The sequence below is a fragment of the Microtus pennsylvanicus genome, chromosome 8, assembly GCF_037038515.1.
Source record: "Microtus pennsylvanicus isolate mMicPen1 chromosome 8, mMicPen1.hap1, whole genome shotgun sequence".
Lineage (NCBI taxonomy): Eukaryota > Metazoa > Chordata > Mammalia > Rodentia > Cricetidae > Microtus > Microtus pennsylvanicus.
Window position 1 is genome coordinate 96,994,208 of NC_134586.1, and position 19,922 is coordinate 97,014,129.

Consider the following 19,922-nt stretch of genomic DNA (forward strand, 5'->3'; position numbering starts at 1 on the left):
AGGCTGTGGTGGTGCATGCATGCGGTCCTGGGGCTGGGAGGCTATGGTGGTGCATGCCTATAATCCCTGCACCTGGGAAGCAGAACTCTGAGTCTTGAGCTATGGGCTACATAGCAAGTTCCAGGTTAGTCAGGCAATGGAAAAGGATGGAGTGAAGGAGTCGCACGGAGTAACAGGAGCTGACACCTTGTGAATCAGACATATAAAATTCAATCCCTTTAGTTTAAAACACATTCAATGATACAATTAAAACAAGTAAAATTGATTTCATAAAACAAAATATAAAATAGTGTTATATGACCCGTATCCCGTAGCTTAGAAAACCAGCTATTTTGTTCACATACTTCATTAGAATATTTTTACCTAAGTATACAGCTAACATTCCTACTCATACAAATGAACCTATTCTAGTTCCCTGAACCTAAAGAGACCTGCAATTGTATTTCTGTTACAGGATTTGTTATAAAATTACATTGCAAAGTTTCTTCTTAAATATTTAAGTGTGTACAAAACATTCCCCTGCCACAGTAATGTAAATCCATTAGAGCTTTCTAGTTAGTGCACGGTAGCCTCGGTTTGAAGTTCTGAAACACGGTGCTCGCAGAAGTAGGCCCGTTTTGGGGTGCATCGCTGGCTCACGATGACAGCTGTGATCCGCATGGGCACAGCTTTGCTGACACTGCACACGCACCCCATACGGTAGCTGCAGCTGAGTCTTCCATTAGCTCCACTCAGGGTGTAGAAACCCACATGGCGACGGCACTCTCAAGAGCAGGTGGCTCCGCTACTTGAGATGGCTTTTTGCTATGCTAGGGAACACTTGCTTGTGTTTGGGAAAACGCATTCCACCTGCTTGGTCCACATTATCAAAAATAGCTTACCCTCTTCTCCGGGGAGGGTTTGCAAAGTAGATGTTCCTGCTCGCCTCCACTATCTGTACACAGAACTGTATTTATATATTATATATTTATATCAGACATGTATGTACACATTTACAGGCAGACCTTCAAAAAGATATTGCACTTATATACAACGCAGCTTTAACTGAACTAACTTCACGCTGCCACCACGTAAGTTCTTCATAAGAAAGGTAGTCGGTATGTCCAAGGAAGTCGCAAGGAGGGTTCCAGGAATGCACCCTACTAAGTAAACATCAGAAGAGGAGAAGTGGAGGGAGAGGGCTCAGTCCTTTACTGCTCAGGGCTGGGCCCACTCCCCAAGGCAGCTGGAGTTAGACTGAGGTCAGGCAAGAACACAAGATCCTCAAAGACAAGCTATTGCCTTCCTGACCCTCGGCCGCCAGCAGCCCACCACTATCACGGACAGAGGCAGATCTCCCGAGATTTGGTAAGTAATGTAGCAGACCCCAAGGTTCCCACAGTCTGTTAGAGCTGGTACAAAGTTCTCATGTTTTGCTTTCTAAGCATATGAGAAATTTAAACACAACAACGCATGGATTTCTATCACATGGGAAACATCAACACAGCATGGTATACATAGCGTCATCTCCTACGTGAAAAGTTCCTTCCCTGATAGTCAAGATGTTGGTGGGTGCCCGAGCTCCTCAGCTGGCTGAACTGTAAGTTCTGGAACACTCTCACTGAACTCCCACACCTGGGGCTGAGCCCCACACCTTAAATCTCTGTTAGGGTGAGCTTGTACGACCCGCCAGCTTCTTCAATCTGCAGCTGGAAGGTGTCTTCATTGGAGTAGTGTTTCACGATGTTGTCATCCATGTTCACCAGGATCCTGGACAAAGACAGGGCGTCAGTTCCCACCGTCCTACTTGGCCCTGATGCAAGGCTTGGATTTTCTTGTTAGTTGGGCATCGACTGTGACTTGTGGGGACACTGTCATACCCTCCCATGAGGTGGCTGCCTCCTTTAGGAGACAGAGTGCCCCACAGTGCCTATGGTGGGGACCAGTGAGGACCATGCAGGGAGGGAACTGAGTTAAGGTTCCCAGTGGTAGAAACACTGGTGGTGTGACGGACAGGAAACGCTGGAGTACTCATGCCCTAAATGGTACCCGATGTGGGTGGCTCTACGTTAGAATCAGTACAACTCAAATCCTGATGGATTACCCTTCCTGGCAAGCCACCCCTAAAGTTTAAACAAAGTAGTTAAGTTTAATCCTTCCTGTTAGAGTCATCCAAAAAATTCCTTAGCATTTGGTTTAGAAATAAGACAAAAAGGTCTTATACTATGTACTCTGCTTATTCATGCTAAAGAGAACTAAAAATCACAGCTTCTGGGGCCAGCAAGATGGCTCAGCAGGTGACAATGCTGGCGGCCAAGCCTGACGACCTGTGTTCCATCCTCGGTATCCAGGGGTAGAAGGAGAGAACTGACTCCATGAACACACACACAGACACACACATACACACACATACATACACACACAATATACTAAAAATTAATTTCTTGACAAGAAGCATTTTTCTATAGCTGGAAAATACAACCAAGGGTGGGGTGTTCAAGAAGGAAGGGAAAAGGCTTTGGGGTCAGTGAAAACTGGTTTGAGTCACAGCTCCACATTGCCAAACCACACAGGAGAGTGGTGTGAGGTGTGTCCAGTCTCACACCTGGCGGGTGATGGGAAAGGAGGGTCCCGACACCCTTGTCAGCTTCAGCACACACCCCAAGTGTAGAGCCGCTTCAGGGCTGCCAGGCACCGGAAGTGCAAATACAGATTTCTTTAGCCCTTGAAAAGACCAATCTTCAAATTTAATAAGGAAGAGAAAGTGAGGCATGGTTTTCCACACCTACACTCCCTGCATTGGGGAGCCTGGGTCAGGAGGACTGTCATGAGTTCAGGGGTAGCCTGGGCTACAGAGAGTGACTCTGATTCACTCTTCCACTTTCTCCCCCACAAACAAGTAAGAGCAGAAAGCCCAGATTTATTTAACACTTGCATTTTCTGGCTGCTTCTGGGCTGTGTGCCGCTGACAGTGTGTTACGTCAGTGCTGAGGACAGCTGTCTTCAGGGGCACACAGAATGCGGCCATTACTCACCCTTTCTTGCATTTCTTAAATATCTTCCCAATCTTGTCATGGGGGACATCATACTTGTCTGAGATCTAAAAGAACAGAGAATAAGAATATTGTCAAAGTTTTTTTTTTTAAACCACACAATTATACTGTTTTCTGTTTTATCATTTTTTTTAAAGATTTTTACTTATATGTGTACACATTTACCAATTTTGAATTTTTGTGTATGAGTGTTTTGTCTGCATGAGTGTCTGTTGTACCACACTATGCTTGGTACCTCTGGATCCTCTAGGGTTACAGACAGCTGTATGCCATCATATGGGTGCTGGGAACTGAACCCACGTCCTCTGAAGAGTAGCCAGTGCTCTTTTAACCACTGACCCATCTTTTCATCCGTGTGTGTGTGTGTGTGTGTGTGTGTGTGTGTGTGTGTGTGTGTGTTTTGAGACAAGGTCTTACCATAGCCAAAGCTGTCCTCAAATTTGTAATTCCTCCTGTCCTGCACTACCTCCCCTCCCCCAATACTGGGTTTCTCTGTAGCCCTGGCTGTCCTGGAACTCTGCTGTAGACCAGGCTGGCCTCGAACTCAGAGATCCGCCTGCCTCTGCCTCCTTATTACTGCGATTAAAGGCAGCGTGCGCCACCACAGCCTGGTTGTCAGCCTCCTGTTTTTAAAAGTTGCTTAAACAAAGGGACTATGTCCTGGGGAGAGGAAGCTGGTGATTCCCCTAATTAATTCAGATGTCAACAAGTCAACTGACTGAAAGAACCATTCACACCTAGGACTCTGTGACCAGGGTTGGCTTTGTCATCCAGAGGCCCTGTGTCAGAGTGGCTTTAGCTCCCTGTGACAGCTCCTTTACTTGTTCTGCCACCTCTGCTCCATCTAGGAGCCAATCAGCTTTACCCACTAAAGCCCGGTGCATGCTGGGCCTACCCTGTGCAGTTCATGCTGCTGGTCTGACAAATGGCACATATTCATCTTTGAGAGTTGCGGACAAGTCACACAGGTTTAATCAAAAGCCAACATGGTGGGTATGCCTGTGATCCCAGCACTCAGGAGGCTAATGCAGGAAGGGTCGCACTGAGGGATGCGGGGACTACCGTCACCTCGTTTGATTTATGCACCTTCATTACACTTTCCCTGTGGATCTCTGGCTTATCTCATTGTCGTCTGTCTTCCTGTCTGGGCAGACCACTCTATTTGGCTTATGTCATTTAGTCTGGTGGTTCCAGTGCCTGCAGTGCACCTGGATAAAGCTGTGAGTGGTAGCCCATGCCTGAAATCCCAACAATGGGGAGTCAGAGGCCAGACTGGGCTATATAAGTGAGTTCCAGACCAGCCTGGACTACACAGCAGGACCAAGGTTTTGTGTTTGCTTTAAAAAGACTTTTCAAGTGGGTTCAGCACGCTGCAGCTGTTAAGGGAGCTAAGGGGCATATCAAATATGCATCACTTTGAGATCAAAATTTCTGTGATTTGCATGGGCTTGCGGTTGGAAAGTGTCAGGAGCCATCACTGGTACTAGGATATTGGCCAAGACAAACCAGAAAGGGGAGTCAGCATGCAGCCCTCCTCCCATGCTTCTCCTGACACCCCACGGGGACATGAGCTCAGCTCCAGGGGTTGGTGGTCATCACAGGTCACACCTCTACATCTTCCCGGATGTACTCTGGATAAGGTCTACCATGGTTAGCAAAGACAAGGAAGGCACAGAGGCAGGCGAGAGTACCAGGGAAGAGCAGAGAAAGACAGGGTCCCCAATGAGGAGCAGAGAAAGACTGGGGCCCCGATGAGGAGCAGAGAAAGACTGGGGTCCCAATGAGGAGCAGAGAAAGACTGGGGTCCCAATGAGGAGCAGAGAAAGACTGGGTCCCCAATGAGGAGTAGAGAAAGACCGGGTACCCAGTGAGGAGCAGAGAAAGACTGGGGTCCCAATGAGGAGCAGAGAAAAACTGGGGTCCCGATGAGGAGCAGAGAAAGACTGGGGTCCCAATGAGGAGCAGAGAAAGACTGGGGTCCCCGATGAGGAGCAGAGAAAGACTGGGTACTCAGTGAGGAGCAGAGAAAGACAGGGTCCCCGATGAGGAGCAGAGAAAGACTGGGGCCCCAATGAGGAGTAGAGAAAGACTGGGGTCCCAATGAGGAGCAGAGAAAGACTGGGGTCCCAATGAGGAGCAGAGAAAGACTGGGGTCCCCAATGAGGAGCAGAGAAAGACTGGGGTCCCAATGAGGAGTAGAGAAAGACTGGGGTCCCGATGAGGAGCAGAGAAAGACCGGGTACCCAGTGAGGAGCAGAGAAAGACTGGGGTCCCAATGAGGAGCAGAGAAAGACTGGGGTCCCGATGAGGAGCAGAGAAAGACTGGGGTCCCCAATGAGGAGCAGAGAAAGACTGGGGTCCCCAATGAGGAGTAGAGAAAGACTGGGGTCCCCAATGAGGAGCAGAGAAAGACCGGGTACCCAGTGAGGAGCAGAGAAAGACCGGGTACCCAGTGAGGAGCAGAGAAAGACTGGGGTCCCAATGAGGAGCAGAGAAAGACTGGGGTCCCAATGAGGAGTAGAGAAAGACCGGGTACCCAGTGAGGAGCAGAGAAAGACCGGGTACCCAGTGAGGAGCAGAGAAAGACCAGGAGCTGGAGTTTTGTTTGGGGACATGTTTGTCTCAAATTCTCAATGTTTCTGCCCTAGCTTCTAGAGTTTTGGAAATTACAGATGCTGTATCAAGTCTGACTGAACCACTAGTTTATGGATGATGGGTTTAAGACTTCACTATTGTCAACTTCTAAGCAGTTTGCTATGTGAATTTTCTCTTCGGTCAAGAGTATAAAAGTTAAACTGTCCCCTAGGCCATCACAAATGGAATTCAGTACACCTATCAATTCCTGGCTGGTCATAAGGGACAGACAGAGCTGCAGTCAAGCGAGGATGCCCAGGGTGGGTCAGAGGCACTCAGTGCTATACACAAAGGATGGCTGGGAAAAGAGGTCACAGCTCCAGTGCAACAGAGGAATCAGGTTGTCTAACAGAACGTTTGACTGGGACTGGGAGGCTCCCTCCATCCTACTTACCGCCTCCATCAAGCCCTTCAGAGACGGGGTCTTGAGCATCAGGGCGTCGAAGACTTCTTCAGCCTCCTTTCGGACATAGAGCAGCACTGGGTGGGACAGGGGAGAAAAGCAGTTAATTCACATGAGTGAAACTCATGACAACGGATCACAGGTGCTAGTTAAGATAGCCAGACACAGGCCCAGGAGGGAGAGCAACACATGCCACCTCAGTGTGAGCCCCAGGACCCAACGGCAGTTTCCCCTGAACTCTCGGGGGAGGTGGTGGTCTGAAGGGTGGACATGCAGGGGGTGAGACCATGAGCTGACTGCTAAGAATCCTCATCACCACTGGGACCCAACACACCTCTCTTCGGTTCTTCTGTCCGGGTCAGCTTAGCTGGTGGAGGAACTAGAAAGTCATCTTCGGTTCCAAATGGCCCCCTTTTCAAGACAGACCTGTGGGGGAGCCAAAGCACTTTTAGGTCACCTGCTTCAACTCCGCTCGACTGCGTGAGCAGGAGGGAGGTTCTTTAGAGCTGCTCTACTTTACACTCAAACTCTTTCCATTCGTTATGGGGTCCAAGCCAGATGACAACCTGGGCAGGGCTCGTCAGGCCTAGGCCATCCAAGTGACATGCTGGGAGGGCTCCACGGCTGGGCATCCCTTCCACTAACTCAGCACTGAGCGCGGGAAGGCAGAGCCATGCTCGCTGTGACACAATACACACTAGACAGGCCACAGCTGCCTTCGTTCAGCTGTAAGGAATTGTGGGTTTTATGTCTCGGGTCCGGGGGACTCTGAAAGTTGTGTCAGGTGGACAGTTGTGGCCAAAAGGTGTGTGGTCTACGCTGCAGGAAATTCCAGGTCCACAGGTAGGACAGTCTAGCAGAAGGCTTGTGACCACAGTGTAGCTTCTAAAGGCTTCCATGGAAATATCAGGGGAGAGTGGACAAGGAGCCTGAGAGGGAAGTGCAGGGGTCTGAGCCACTGCTGGCAAAGGCATGTGTTCTGGGAAGGGTCTGTGGGGTGAATGAAGAGACAGATGACCAGAAATAAGGACAGCACAGGCCCGAAAGGATCAGTCCATCTCAGCTCCCTAGTTGCAACATGTACTTGGTGAAGGTGCCCGCAGGAGGCCATGTCTGAGACACCATGAGTGGAACCATGGCACGGGCTTAGTGGCGACAAATGCAGGCTGGGAGAGGGTCGGAGTGGAGGGAAAGCAAAAACAGGACCCAGAAAATCAGGTACAGGGGCTTGGACCTGAGATCACAACACTCAGAAACATGAGGTGGAAACTGCTTCTGAGCCGGATGCCAGGCTAGGCCACACAGTGAGCCCTAGGCCAGCCTGGGCCAGGGTACAGCCCCGTCTCAAAAAACAAACCCAAAACCGAGATGCAGGGAGAGAGGGCTAAGGAAGCCACCAAGAGCTGGGTGTTCATCTCTATGCACTCCTGTGTGAGTAGGAAAAGGAATGCCCAAAGCAGACTCCACTATGTCTTCAAAGTTCAGTCCCAAAGCCATCTTAAGGACAAGCCAGGCTGGGGTCTGTGTAGGCTGTGGCTATTCTAATAGTAGGGGACTTCTGGACACGGAGCCCACAGAGATGAGCAGGCTCCCTACAGAGAGGAGCATCAAGACTTCAGAGGGACATCTGGGGCCCCAGTCCTGGATTCTACACACTGCCTCCTTTATGGGAAATCTGCATTTCTTGGACAAGAGACTGGTTCTGTAGGCTAGACAAGGAAGACACCAGCACTGAATACAAGTCAAAAGGACCAGGGGAGGCACCAAGGGATAGGAGCCTCATGTCAACAGCGGCAGTGGTGAATTCCTGTGAGTGGACGGGATGGTTTATAGCTTAAAGTGAGAAACAGAGCCCTGTACCGACAGAGATCAGTGAGCAGGCTGAAGTTTGGAGGTGAAAGAGGGATTTATGGGGTACAGCGTACTGTCTCCGTAGCACATGAGAAAAGGAAAGACATCTAAGAAGAGGCTTAGTCATACAGGCACTGTGGGCACAGGGATGAGATAAAGTGAGGGAGGACCCAGGGGAGGAGGACACATCTGGGGTGCACGGAGAGGCCTCACGGCAGATGTCCCCCAAGTTAAAGACACACCACACGAAGGCTCTGAACTGGATCTAGCCTTGCATGACCGTGTTACTGCACAATCATTGTGACTGCACAATCAGTGTGACCTGAATGAGCCTGCGACAGAGCCAGCAGTGTTCCCATCCACACCATGGATACAAGCGAGGTCCTCGTTAGCAGGAAACACACCTGATACTCAGGAACAGTGGGGCTCTGGGTCAGCTCTCTATTCTTTGACGCCCTGGCCTGGGACTCACCGTACAGCCCAGGATGGCCGCAAATCACATCTTCCTGCCTTGGTCTTGGCAGTGCTAGGATGGCAGGTGGGTGTCACCACGCCTGGCTGAGAAACTATGCTTAAGTAGCTCAGAGGAAAAGCAAGTTCTTTGTATTGTGTCTCTACATTTTCGGTGAGTTTGAGTGTGTTAGAGTGAAACAAAATGTAAACCTTACCCTTCACCTTCCAGCTCTTCCGAGGGCATGGAAAGAACCTAAGGCCAAAGACACAGACTCAGATCACTTTCCAAACTTGTGCAGATGCTTCAAACCACACGTAAATCAGTCCCAAATGGAAATTATTTTGAATGCGACCAGCCAAACACCAAACCCTTCTAAAAGACACAATCCTGGAGCCGTATTTTTCAACACCCAGAGTTTTTAGAGCTCTCTCTGACTTTGCTGACCCAGGGGGCTGGTCTTTGTGATGGAGGCTGGCTGATGTAAACATTTAGATGCCCCTACTCGGTCAGTCACTCACTGTGTGTGGCTCCTTCTGCAACAGAATGCAGAGTGGGAACAGCCGATGGGGGACGACACAGACTGAAAAAGTCGGAAATATTCACTGGCACCAGCCCCTTCACAGAAAAACCTGGCAGCCTCCAGTTCGCTCTGAGGAATCTCACTAGAACTGGAGGATTGGCCAACACCTCTGACCACTCATTAGTCCCTTAGAAATCTGTCTACTAAGTGCACAGCAGGGTCTCCTTTGTGAATTTACCCGACCTCAATATAAAAAGGAAAGGTACACTCTCCCGAAATGCCTGTCCCACGAGGCAGGGTGTGGCTGGATTTTAAATTTAGCATGGGTAGCTAAGATATGGCTGTAGAGCACGTGGCACATGTCAATGACACCCAGTAACGGGAACTACAAGAAGGGGCCTCCAGACACAGGTGTCACCCAAGCCAAACTTACAAGGCCACAGACTCAAACCCCAAATGTGAGGCCACTCTCGACACCTTTAAATGAGCTACAACAGGAAAGAATACGCATGGACCTGGGGTGAAAGGTCAGCACTGCATCTCTGGGTCAGCATCATTCACCATTCGGTTGTAACTGGTATCATGTCACCTGACTGAAAGTTCCAGAGAGCTCACTAATTGGTCAAGGGGCCATTGCGATCTGACTGTGAAAACCGCCAGGGGGCGCAGCCTCTCTGGGCAGACTGGTACCTACGTGGCTGCCGCGCTGCAGGTTAGTGAAGTGTACATCTGGGATGAAGAGGACAGGCTGGGTATCCAGATCCAGGAAGGGCTTGAACACCGTGATGTCCGTCCGTTTGTGTGAGGGAAGCAGCTGTACTTTAACGTCAGAAACTGGGGAGCAAAACCACAAGTCACCAAGAGATGATGGTTGTGGCTGCCTCTGTGCTGGCGCACGTCTGTAATCCCAGCACTCGGGAGGCAGAGGCTGCTCCCTCTCTATGACTTGGAGACCAGCCTGATCTATGATCTACAGCATCCGAAAAGGCCTGAGCCCACCCAAGACATGGCCTGCAGTTCTGTGAGTAAGCCCCTGCCCTCCTCCACAGCTGCTGGGGAAGGCCTTGGTGCTGGCGCTCGCCATGCCAGTCTCTCCCCACCCAGCCCGCACTCTTCAGGGTCTGGGCTGTGGCTGGCAGGACACAGCTGCAGCCAGGCATTCTCTGGGAACTCCAGGCAGCGCACTTACCTTTTCTCTTGCTTTGCTTTCGTTCTTCATCCCTGATTTTCCGTTCAGCTCCCTGTAGACAGAGGAGACAAGAGTGCAGATCAGGGCCTCTGGGAACTACTAGGATCTCTGGAAGTGAGTGCCAGCATAGGGTTTGCCACGCCTGCTTCCTCTTACAAGCCCACTCCTCTCACTGACGTACATCATAGGCACGTATGCAAATGTCATACGGAAATCCCTTTCTACAATTAACATATGAGGACACTTTTACAGCTTCTTCAAATCATTTCTAGCTACATGAAATCACCCATGGGGAACATTTTAGACACAAATAAAGCAGAATTCTTCTTGATAACAGATGTAACGAGGTAAAGGCGAACCTGAGAGAACCTGCTATCACATCACACTGCCTGCTGGGGTGTGGGTACCTTTCCCCCATTTCATAGGAAAGGACCATGAAAGAAAAAGGATAAAACTTGGCCCTGTGAATATTCTGTGTGGCTAATGCCATCACAGAGAGCAGTGGCTCTGACCAAAGACATGGTACCCATGAGCAGCAGACACAATCACAAGAAACAAAGCCGTCACTAGTGGCCTTTGTGCTGTGCCCTGTATTTGTGCCATGCATATCCACTGCAGCATCATGCAGCTGAACCCACACAAATATTCACAAGAACTTTACTAGTAAAAAGCATGACCATTCGACACATTACAATGAAACATGGACTCATTCTTCTTTGTCTAGTGATAATGTCTCTGGATTGTGCAGATGGATGGCCTTACAGTTGCCCAGCGATGTAGGAACTGTTGGCTTATGTTTCTGTTATATATCCTCCCTGACAGGAAGCAGGAAGTGAAGGGCCTCTTGCTGATCTTTGGCATCATTACACGATAAGGATCAGGCTTGAAAGCAGAGCACAAAACCTTCTGCTTGCTCTAAAAGGTGTCAACACCTTGTACATGGATGGTGTACACGGTAGATGTGCAGCCTGCGTGGAAGAACGGCTCTATGTGGGGCCAGGGAGACGTCTAGGCAGGTAAAATGCTTGCAGTACAACGGTAAGGACTAGAGTTCAATCCCCAACACCCATGCAGACTGCGGGTGGGCACCGCAGCCCTGCCTACTATCCCAGAGTGCAAGAGACAGAGATCATACAACCCTGGAGTGTGCTGGCTAGCAGGAGCTGCCAAACTGGCGATTTGGGTTCAAATGAGAGATCCTGCCTCAATACAGACCACGGAAAGTGTTCAAGGGAGACACAATACATCAAGTTCTGGCCTCCTCAGGCACAGACTCCCTGATAGAGAAGCAGGCCCTAGTCAATCCTGGATAGTGCTGCATGTCTCCCAGTGCCTCCTAAGAGCCCTACAGTAACCTCGTCAGACGAGAAGCTCCACATCCACCCCAAAGGTGGTCTCACAGACAGGCTGCTGCCAAGAGAAAGACTCACACTCTATTCTGAAATGACAGAACTCATCAGCTTCCAGGTACAAGGGTTCAAAGAGGTTACTCCAAACACAGCCCAGACAGAGAAACATCCCTCGACATGCACACAGGGTAAACTACTGTCTGTTCCCACCAAGTGGACTGGAAAGAACTTCCCCCTCACAGGGCCCTGAGTAATACCCAAGAAAACCCTGCTCAGTAGAGCAGAATAATGAGCCTGACACAGTGTGGCCCCAAGACTCACCTATCAGATCATAAGATGACATCTGAACAAATCTGTTTCCAAGAGACTTAATGAGGTCTCAGGCAAACTTGAAGAAGAGTCCTAGGAATAAAACTACCCAGCCCCAGCAAGGCCAAATGCACAAGGCCAGAAACCCAGCAAGACAGCCAGGTTTGCATCCAAGCAGAAAGGAAATCAAATCATGGAAGTGGACCCAGACATGGATACCAGGCACAGACATTAAGTTGGTAATGTTGTTTTATCCTATATATTCAAAAGCTATCAAAAGACTAAGCCTGGACTGAGGGGTGGCTCAGTGGGACAGTGACTGCCTAGTGTGCACAAGACCCCATGTTTGCTGCCCAGGACCACAACAGAAACTGCCCAAAACAACCACCACCACCAACAACAACATCACTACCAACAACAAAACCAAGCCCACCGCTTGCTAAGTAGAGTCATGACCTAAAATGGGTTCAACTTAAACTTTCTGAGATGAAAATATCACCGATGGAGCTCAGTCATCGGTTCAGCCCTGGCAAAGGATCAGCGAACCTAGCACACAATGATGGGAACTCTCTGGAAAGAAGTAAGAAAAACCAAACGACAACAGGCCATTAGTGAAACTCAAAGTACTTCACGGATGTAACTGGAGAACCTGGGTGGAAGGAGCAGGCAGGTCTGAAGATAACAACGGCCTGACACGTTCTAAACCCAACGAAAGCTGTAAACACACAGATGCTTAGCAGACTCAAGGACATGGAGCCTCATCAGACTCAGGTGCCCACCAGTGGTGGAAGAGAAGAACCTCCCTAAGGCCACAGACAGGAAGATCTTTTTTTTTTTTTTTTGGTTTTTTGAGACAGGGTTTCTCTGTGGTTTTGGAGCCTGTCCTGGAACTAGCTCTTGTAGACCAGGCTAGTCTTGAACTCACAGAGATCCGCCTGCCTCTGCCTCCCGAGTGCTGGGATTAAAGGCGTGCGCCACCACCGCCCAGCCAGACAGGAAGATCTTACACACAAAATGCAATGTGTAATGGGATGGCTGCAGCTACATCAGCAGTGCTGGCTGCAAGTCTGTACAGCATCTGTGAAGTGACAGACGGACCTTACAGACAGACAGACCAGAGACCCAGCACAAGAGCTGAGCATGAAATAAGCACTTCTCACACAGAAGCGCTGAAGGGCTCACTCCAGTTCAGGTGCAGAAAGATGTCAAAGGAAGTCCTGGGATGGTATGGGGACTCTCCTCATAACCCTCCAGGAATGTGCTCGGACACAGCAGGGCTTGTCCCAAAACGTTAGCCTCAAGAACCTGCTGCCTGTTTGGGCGAAGACGACCACAGCTGCCGAGGAGACTGACTTCTGCGGGAGTGTCAGGGAGAGGTGGCACCCGCCTGAAGCCCAGCACTCAGGGAAACGAGCAGAAGGCTCAGGAGGTCAAGGTCATTCTTGCTTCTATATTGGGCACAGGCTACATAAGACAGTGTGTCAGAAACCAAAATGACGGGCCAATGGGATGAGAGAAAAAGCAGCGACCCAAGTTCCGTTGGTTAGAAATCCAAACTTTGCCCACATTTCCTCTGAAAACGTGTTGAATGGCTGTTACTCCCAAAAGATGAGAAACTCATTTATCAAACCAGCTAAGCAACTCTAACAAGAGACGACACAACTTCCTTAGGAAGGAAATACACTGCTGATACACCGAAGGATACCCAAAGTGCCTTAGTTCTAGTTTCTCACTAGACAGAGACCAGACTCATAAGTGAGAGCTGAGAGCCAGCAGAAGGCAATCACAAGCCAGCAAACAAGTGGGGCAGGGTCACAGCGGATGGAGTAAAGGCTGCAGGGGGCAGTAGAGAGTCAGGCAGCTCTGCTAAGCAGAGGCCTTATGAAGAAACCAGTACCTTCATGGTACTCAAAAATGAACCCATGAATTCCCAAGAATGCCCAGGGAAATTATTAGTCAGGAAAGACTGAACATAAACATCAGATGTGAAAAGAAAAAGGTTTGAATAAAACTGCAATTTCTCTAGTTTTATAAAAATAACACAAATACCCTGATAGCCCCTCCTAAGGGTTTTTGCTTTGTCTTTGTTTGAGACTGTGTGTGTATGTGTGTACATGCTCCATGTACCCCAGGCTGGACCTCTGTCTCCCAATTCTCTTGGCCTCTCAGGTGCTGTTTTCTCCGGGCTATGGAGGAATGTGGTCAGGTGGGAAGAGCCTGACCTAGGTTCCAAGTCCTCGTGCCCACCAGCTGTGACTCACTGCATCCAGTGCATCCCACGGAAGCACCTGTGTCCATTGTCTCCACACCTGACCCCGGGGCTGGGCAGGAGATCACACGGCAAAGGAGAGGGGAGGCTGGAAGATGGGAAATGATCCTAGGTCAGCTGTGGAAGCCCGAAGTGCTCACGAGGGATCAGAGAGCAGAACAATCAGAGAGAGGCATAATGAAGATACAGAGGGGGTCTGAGTGATCCCGTGTGAGCCACTGCAGGCTTGAGACAGACATGGTCGCAAGCTGCATCCAGTAGGTGGAAAAGGCGTGGAGACAGACTGGAGCTAGTCTAGAAAGGAATGCAGACCTGCTCACACCTTGAGTCAGCTCAGGGAGCTACCATCAGATAATAACGATGTTGCTTTAAGCCGCTGAATTTGTCATCATTTGTTACAGGTAAAGACCCTGCTTTGCAGATGTGCCCAATCTGGCAGGCTCTGGGAGACAGCTCTGAAGGCGAAGGTCCCAGGCGCCCTCCAGTGGTCAGATGCAACAGGCCTGCCAGAGTCTGACTTGACACAGGTGTTTCCCTAAGCAGCTGCAGGAAGCGGCTGCAGATATCTTGGGCATGGCCTGCCTAACGGCCTCCAGGGAAGCGAGTCAGTAAAGGAGTTAGGCCAGGACCGGGGCACGACAAAGCTTCACATGATATCATCTTCCCCTTCCTTCTACACTTTAGCTTCTTTGCCTGGTTAAGGCTAGCGGCTCTGCGGAAGGAAGCCCGGGAAGGATGGGTGCATCCGCTCTTCCCCAAGCCCGCCGCTCGCTCACCTTGTCACAGAAGACCTTTATCTGGCAGTAGGCCCGGTGTACTGGCTTGTTGCTGCGGTTGTTATAGCTGTAGGTGTCAATTTGGATATTAAGGGGCAAGCCCTTCACGCCCTTCTGGGAAGAGAAATCGGTGCTTAAGCAGTTCACGGAGATGAACACCTGTGAAGGAAGAGAAGCCTCTGTGAGTGGCAGCTCCGGCAGCCAGTCCAGCCCGGCCTTTGCAAATGATGGACACTCAAGACGCTTGTGATTCTTTTTTTTCCTTTCCCCGCATTACAGTTTATCATCATGAATGGAAGTCAGCGCAGCAACTCCCGGCAGAAACTGAGGCAGAGACCAAGGAAAAACAATGCTTACTACCTTGCTTTCTATGGCTTGCTCAAACTGCGCTCTCTGACTACCCAGGGTCACCTATCTAGGGGTGGCACTACTTGCCAGTGGGCTGGCACTCTCAGGAACCTTAGAGGCGGCGGAGGATGCATCTCCAGAGCGGTCTGAGCACAGGTGTGAGAGGAAGGGGGGTGCATGGAAGCTGTTTATTCCCAGGATGGCTCTAGGACAAGCAGACAGTGTGGCCCTCATGGCTAAGGCCATCTGCCAGGGACACTGCACTGTGTATTTTGACTGCTGGAGGACAGTTGTGCATCCTCTTTGGAACCACCTGTACCTTTGCTGTCACCTCAGGATGGTCCGCAGCAGGCTATGCCCTAGCGTATCAGGACTGAACAAAAGCTGGCTTTTCCCAATCTGTAGTTTGATTATAAAATTTACTTGCAGCTGGGCGGCGGTGGTGCAGACCTTTAATCCCAGCACTTGGGAGGCAGAGGCAGGCAGTTCTCTGAGAGTTTGAGGCCAGCCTGGTCTTCAGAGTCAGTTCCAGGACAGGCTCCAAAGCTACACAGAGAAACCCTGTCTCGAAAAACAAGCAAACAACACTCACTTGCCCACGCGCATATTCGTTTCTTTTTCTTGTGGGTGTTTGGTAACAGAACCACATTGGGTCAAGTCCTCAGAGAATAGTTCAAAATCCCAATGATGTCCAACAGTCTTTTTAGGCAGCCTTCCATAATTTAAATATAATTTGGATTCACCACGGGCCTGGGTAGATACTACCATTGGCAAGGTTTTTCATGGGTTTTAATTCTTATGCTGCCTCCTGAGCAGCCACAAACAGTGCTATGTTCTTCACTGAAGAAGGCCCCACAGAATGTGGTTAAGACATACAGAAGCTCTGAAGACATTATTATGGGCTGGGGGAGCCTTTGGACATGGGAGAAAATAACTCTGTAGGCCACTGAAGGACATGTCCCCTCCAGGCCGTCACAAGGCACTGGGGAGAGGGGCAGATGGCACCAAGGTCACACCTGCCCCTTCGTTACCTTTCACCAGCTTCTGAAGTGCCACTGACCCACATGGACAGTTTTTACAGGCTGTGTCACTAAGCCCAATAGGGTCAGCTCCACGGAAGAGCTGGCATGTCCTTGAGTCACGCATCAATTGGCAGAGAAGCTTCCCAGCCCATATGCCCTCTTTCAAGGAGGAAGTCAGAGAGTGGCACACCTAGGCTCGCCTCCCTTTTGGTCACCCCATGTTCATTTTCTCAAAGTTAAAGCAAATGGAGACACTCAGTGCAGTACAGGAAACTTACTCGAAAAAGCTGGTGGAGCTCTGCACAGTTAGTGAGCATGCTCTGTTCCCCCTTTCATGGCTCTACATAGCTAGTGAGTATGCTCTGTTCCCTTTTCATGGTTCTACATAGCTAGTGAGCATGTTCCGTTCCCCTTCTATGGTTCTACATAGCTAGTGAGCATGCTCCGTTCCCCTTCTATGGTTCTACATAGCTAGTGAGCATGCTCCGTTCCCCTTCTATGGTTCTACATAGCTAGTGAGCATGCTCCATTCCCCTTCTATGGTTCTACATAGCTAGTGAGCATGTTCCATTCCCCTTCTATGGTTCTACATAGCTAGTGAGCATGCTCCGTTCCCCTTCTATGGTTCTACATAGCTAGTGAGCATGCTCCGTTCCCCTTCTATGGTTCTACATAGCTAGTGAGCATGTTCCGTTCCCCTTCTATGGGTCTACACAGCTAGTGAGCATGCTCCGTTCCCCTTTCATGGCTCTACATAGCTAGTGAGCATGCTCTCTTCCCCCTTTCACGGATCTGGGTTTGAATCTGTCTGAGGTCAAATGCTTTTTATTTCCCTAGAATCATAGGAGTGTTTTTTTTGTTATTGTTTTGTTTTTAAATGGGCAATCTCAGAGATGCAAAAGACCCTTATGCCACACAACCAGGATTTCTTCCAGTGCCTAGGCCCCAACAGTCAAGAACAACTGTCCAGCTCAGCTAAGACACAGGCAGGGATGGCCTTGGGTTGTAAATGGGTATGTGACAGGGACTGTGTGCTACTCGGGCATTGGATGGAAGAGAAGAGGATAGAAAGAGAAGCTGGAGAGAAAGAGAATCAGAGCCACAGTAACAAGGAGCCAGTTTCAAGCAGGGTTCAAAGTGGGCTAGAAGGTTATTCTACTCTGCCTATGTGGGAAAAGACCGAACACCCTAAAAAGACTGGGGATATACACAATTACAAGATCTGAAGATAACCCCTTATCTGTTCCTTCACCAGCGTTCCCCAGACCTTTCTCACTGTCCCTGGGCACTGACAGTCCCACCTCATGCTGGCCCTGGCAGCCTCCTTACTGATTTGGTCGGGTCCACCCGCAGCTCTCCTCTGCCTGTCCGGCCAGGCTCAGTTAGACAACCTACAGAGCTATGCCTGTGCCCAGAAGAGGGCGCTGTCCTCCCGCGTTTGAAGGCCCGGGAGCTGTTAAGGCTGTTCTACCATGGTGAAGCGGACCTCCTTTTCCACACGACCTAATCCCACAGACATTATCCTTTCGTGGGAGATCTCGATGGAGGGTGCTCAGATGTCTCCCTCTCTCCAGACTGTTCACACTCTGGCAATATGGTATCTTGCTTCTAAAAGTTTTCTAATGATTTCCAGTAAACAAAATTACTCAATTTTAAAAAAGCAAAAACAACTTGTCTGTGTGTGTGTGTGTATTTGTGTGTGCACGCGCACCAGACAACAGCCCTAGGTTTCATCCTTTAAACACCATTTACCACCTTTGAGACAGGCCTCTCATTGGCTGAAGCTCAGCAGTGAGGCTAGATGGTCAGGGGATCCCAGCCATCACCCTCTTCTCTGTTTCCCCACCCAGCAGGAGACCAGACTCAGGCCTGCGCACTTGCAAGACAAGCTCTTTACTGACCGAGTCACTTTCCCAGCCCTACTTTCTTTGTGTTTAAAGACTAGATGCCCAAGTGGGAAGTGGCTCGTGGGATTTATGAACTGCTTTACCAAAAAAATCCGTGCTTTGACTTGATGCCTTCTCCTACATATTTAAAACATTTATATGAAATGGGATATAGGAGGCATATATGGAACAGGGTCGGTGAGATGACTCAGCAGGGAAAGAAAGACACTTGCCACCACCTTCCGACCTGGGGTCAGCACACAGAATCCTCATGGTGAAAGGAAAGAACTGGCTCCCTGACCTGACCTCTACATGCATGCTGTGATACATGCGCGCACACACACACACACAAATAAATGTGAGGAAAAAAAAGAAATCTGAAAGGGAAAAATAAAATTAATAAGAAAAAAGGGTGACAAAAGAAGGCGTCTTTGTAAACAATAAAAGTTACTAAACCACTGTACATTTCAGCTCCCAGCCAAATGGAAAAATCTAAACTTCTGTCACCCTGGGCCATGTGGCACAATTCCTAACTCAGAAATGGCTCCCTGGGAAAGCTCACTCTAGTTCCCTAATTCCAGGAAGCTTCTGACTCAAAGGGCCATTCCCATGACAAGAGGATTTCACAGTAATGCAACCCAAACCCGGCCTCCCTGCTTCCCAGCTTCAAGCCTCTATTCAAATTAGCCAGATCCCAGGATCAGGCTGAAGGCAGAGCCTTTGGGAAGCAGCTCCCAGTCTTGCTTCCATGTTTTCTCAGACACATCTGCTTCCTATTTATGAACATTCTTTTCAACTTAGACTTCAAAAGTTATCACAAAGGGCTGATGCATCCTAACGCCTCCTTCCTCAGATAAAACAGCCATACCAGTAGGTAGGATGAGTCGGGGAAACAGTCATACGTTCTCTGAAGGACAGCGACCTGAAGACGCCAGAGCTAACTACGCCTTACACAGTAGCATCATGGAAGAATATGCCAGGCCATCATGGACATCCTGGGCCAGACCAAGTGATACCCACGCTGGTTTAGGCATTCACCAAAGGTCAGAAAAAAAATACCTCCGCCCCCCATGTTTTCACTGGGGGAGGGGTAAAGTGCTCAAAAGAGGTAGTTTTGATCTGAAAAATCAAAGCAACTAAATTTGGCCCCACTCTGTCCTTAACTAGCGCTGTAACCCTGGTCCCTGCTGTCACGCAACCAGCCGAGGCACGGGATCTCCAGGTCACTTTCAACTCCAGACCCTTGTGATGTTCTGTCTACAGTGGATGAGAAGGATGAGCCCAAAATCTTACTGTCATTACACTGCAGATAAAATGACTGAGTCAAACAGAGGAGTCTGGGGCCACACACTCATGAAGACCTGTGTTTGGTCCAGCACCCACCTAAAACCTGGACATGGCAGCTATAATCCCAGCGCTGCGGAGACAGAGACAGGAGGATCACTGGGGTCTGTGCTTTTAGCCAGTCTAAAGAGTTGGTGAGCTCTGAATTCAGTGAGAGACTGTCTCAAAATATAAGGTGGAGAGTGACTGACGGAGACATCCCACTACCAACCTCTGGTTTCCACATACATGTGTGCATGCATACACACACGTACACACACACACACACACACAATGAAAGTACATTTACTGATATCAACTTTCTATAAGCACTGTTACATTAAAGGTGCCATGTAACTTCATTCCATTTGGCCTGGGAACTTGGTAGACACATAGGTCTCTTGTCTCCTCCCTCCTCCGACAAGCACTCTAGGGGAGCCACTGCACCCAAAAACCCCAGGGAGCCCATCTCTCAAACACTGCTCCACACCACAGCCATGCTGGAATCCTTCACGTCCCAAAGCCCATTAGGGTAGGTCACATGGCTGAGTATTTGG

At 49.6% G+C, this 19,922-nt stretch overlaps 1 protein-coding gene across 2 annotated transcripts in view; it reads right to left on the bottom strand.

Moving 5' to 3' along the window:
- Positions 1 to 210: 210 nt before the first annotated feature.
- Positions 211 to 19,922, bottom strand: part of Grhl1 (grainyhead like transcription factor 1) — a 48,080-nt gene continuing 28,368 nt past the window's right edge. For both annotated transcript variants that reach the window (XM_075984066.1, XM_075984065.1), the window contains 8 exons: positions 14,787 to 14,945; positions 10,084 to 10,135; positions 9,589 to 9,728; positions 8,589 to 8,626; positions 6,404 to 6,495; positions 6,061 to 6,146; positions 3,015 to 3,079; positions 211 to 1,749 (listed from right to left, as the gene is read on the bottom strand). In XM_075984066.1, coding sequence (XP_075840181.1) covers positions 1,635 to 1,749; positions 3,015 to 3,079; positions 6,061 to 6,146; positions 6,404 to 6,495; positions 8,589 to 8,626; positions 9,589 to 9,728; positions 10,084 to 10,135; positions 14,787 to 14,945 — 747 coding nt within the window. In that variant the 3' untranslated portion in view covers positions 211 to 1,634. The remainder of the gene's footprint in view (positions 1,750 to 3,014; positions 3,080 to 6,060; positions 6,147 to 6,403; positions 6,496 to 8,588; positions 8,627 to 9,588; positions 9,729 to 10,083; positions 10,136 to 14,786; positions 14,946 to 19,922) is intronic.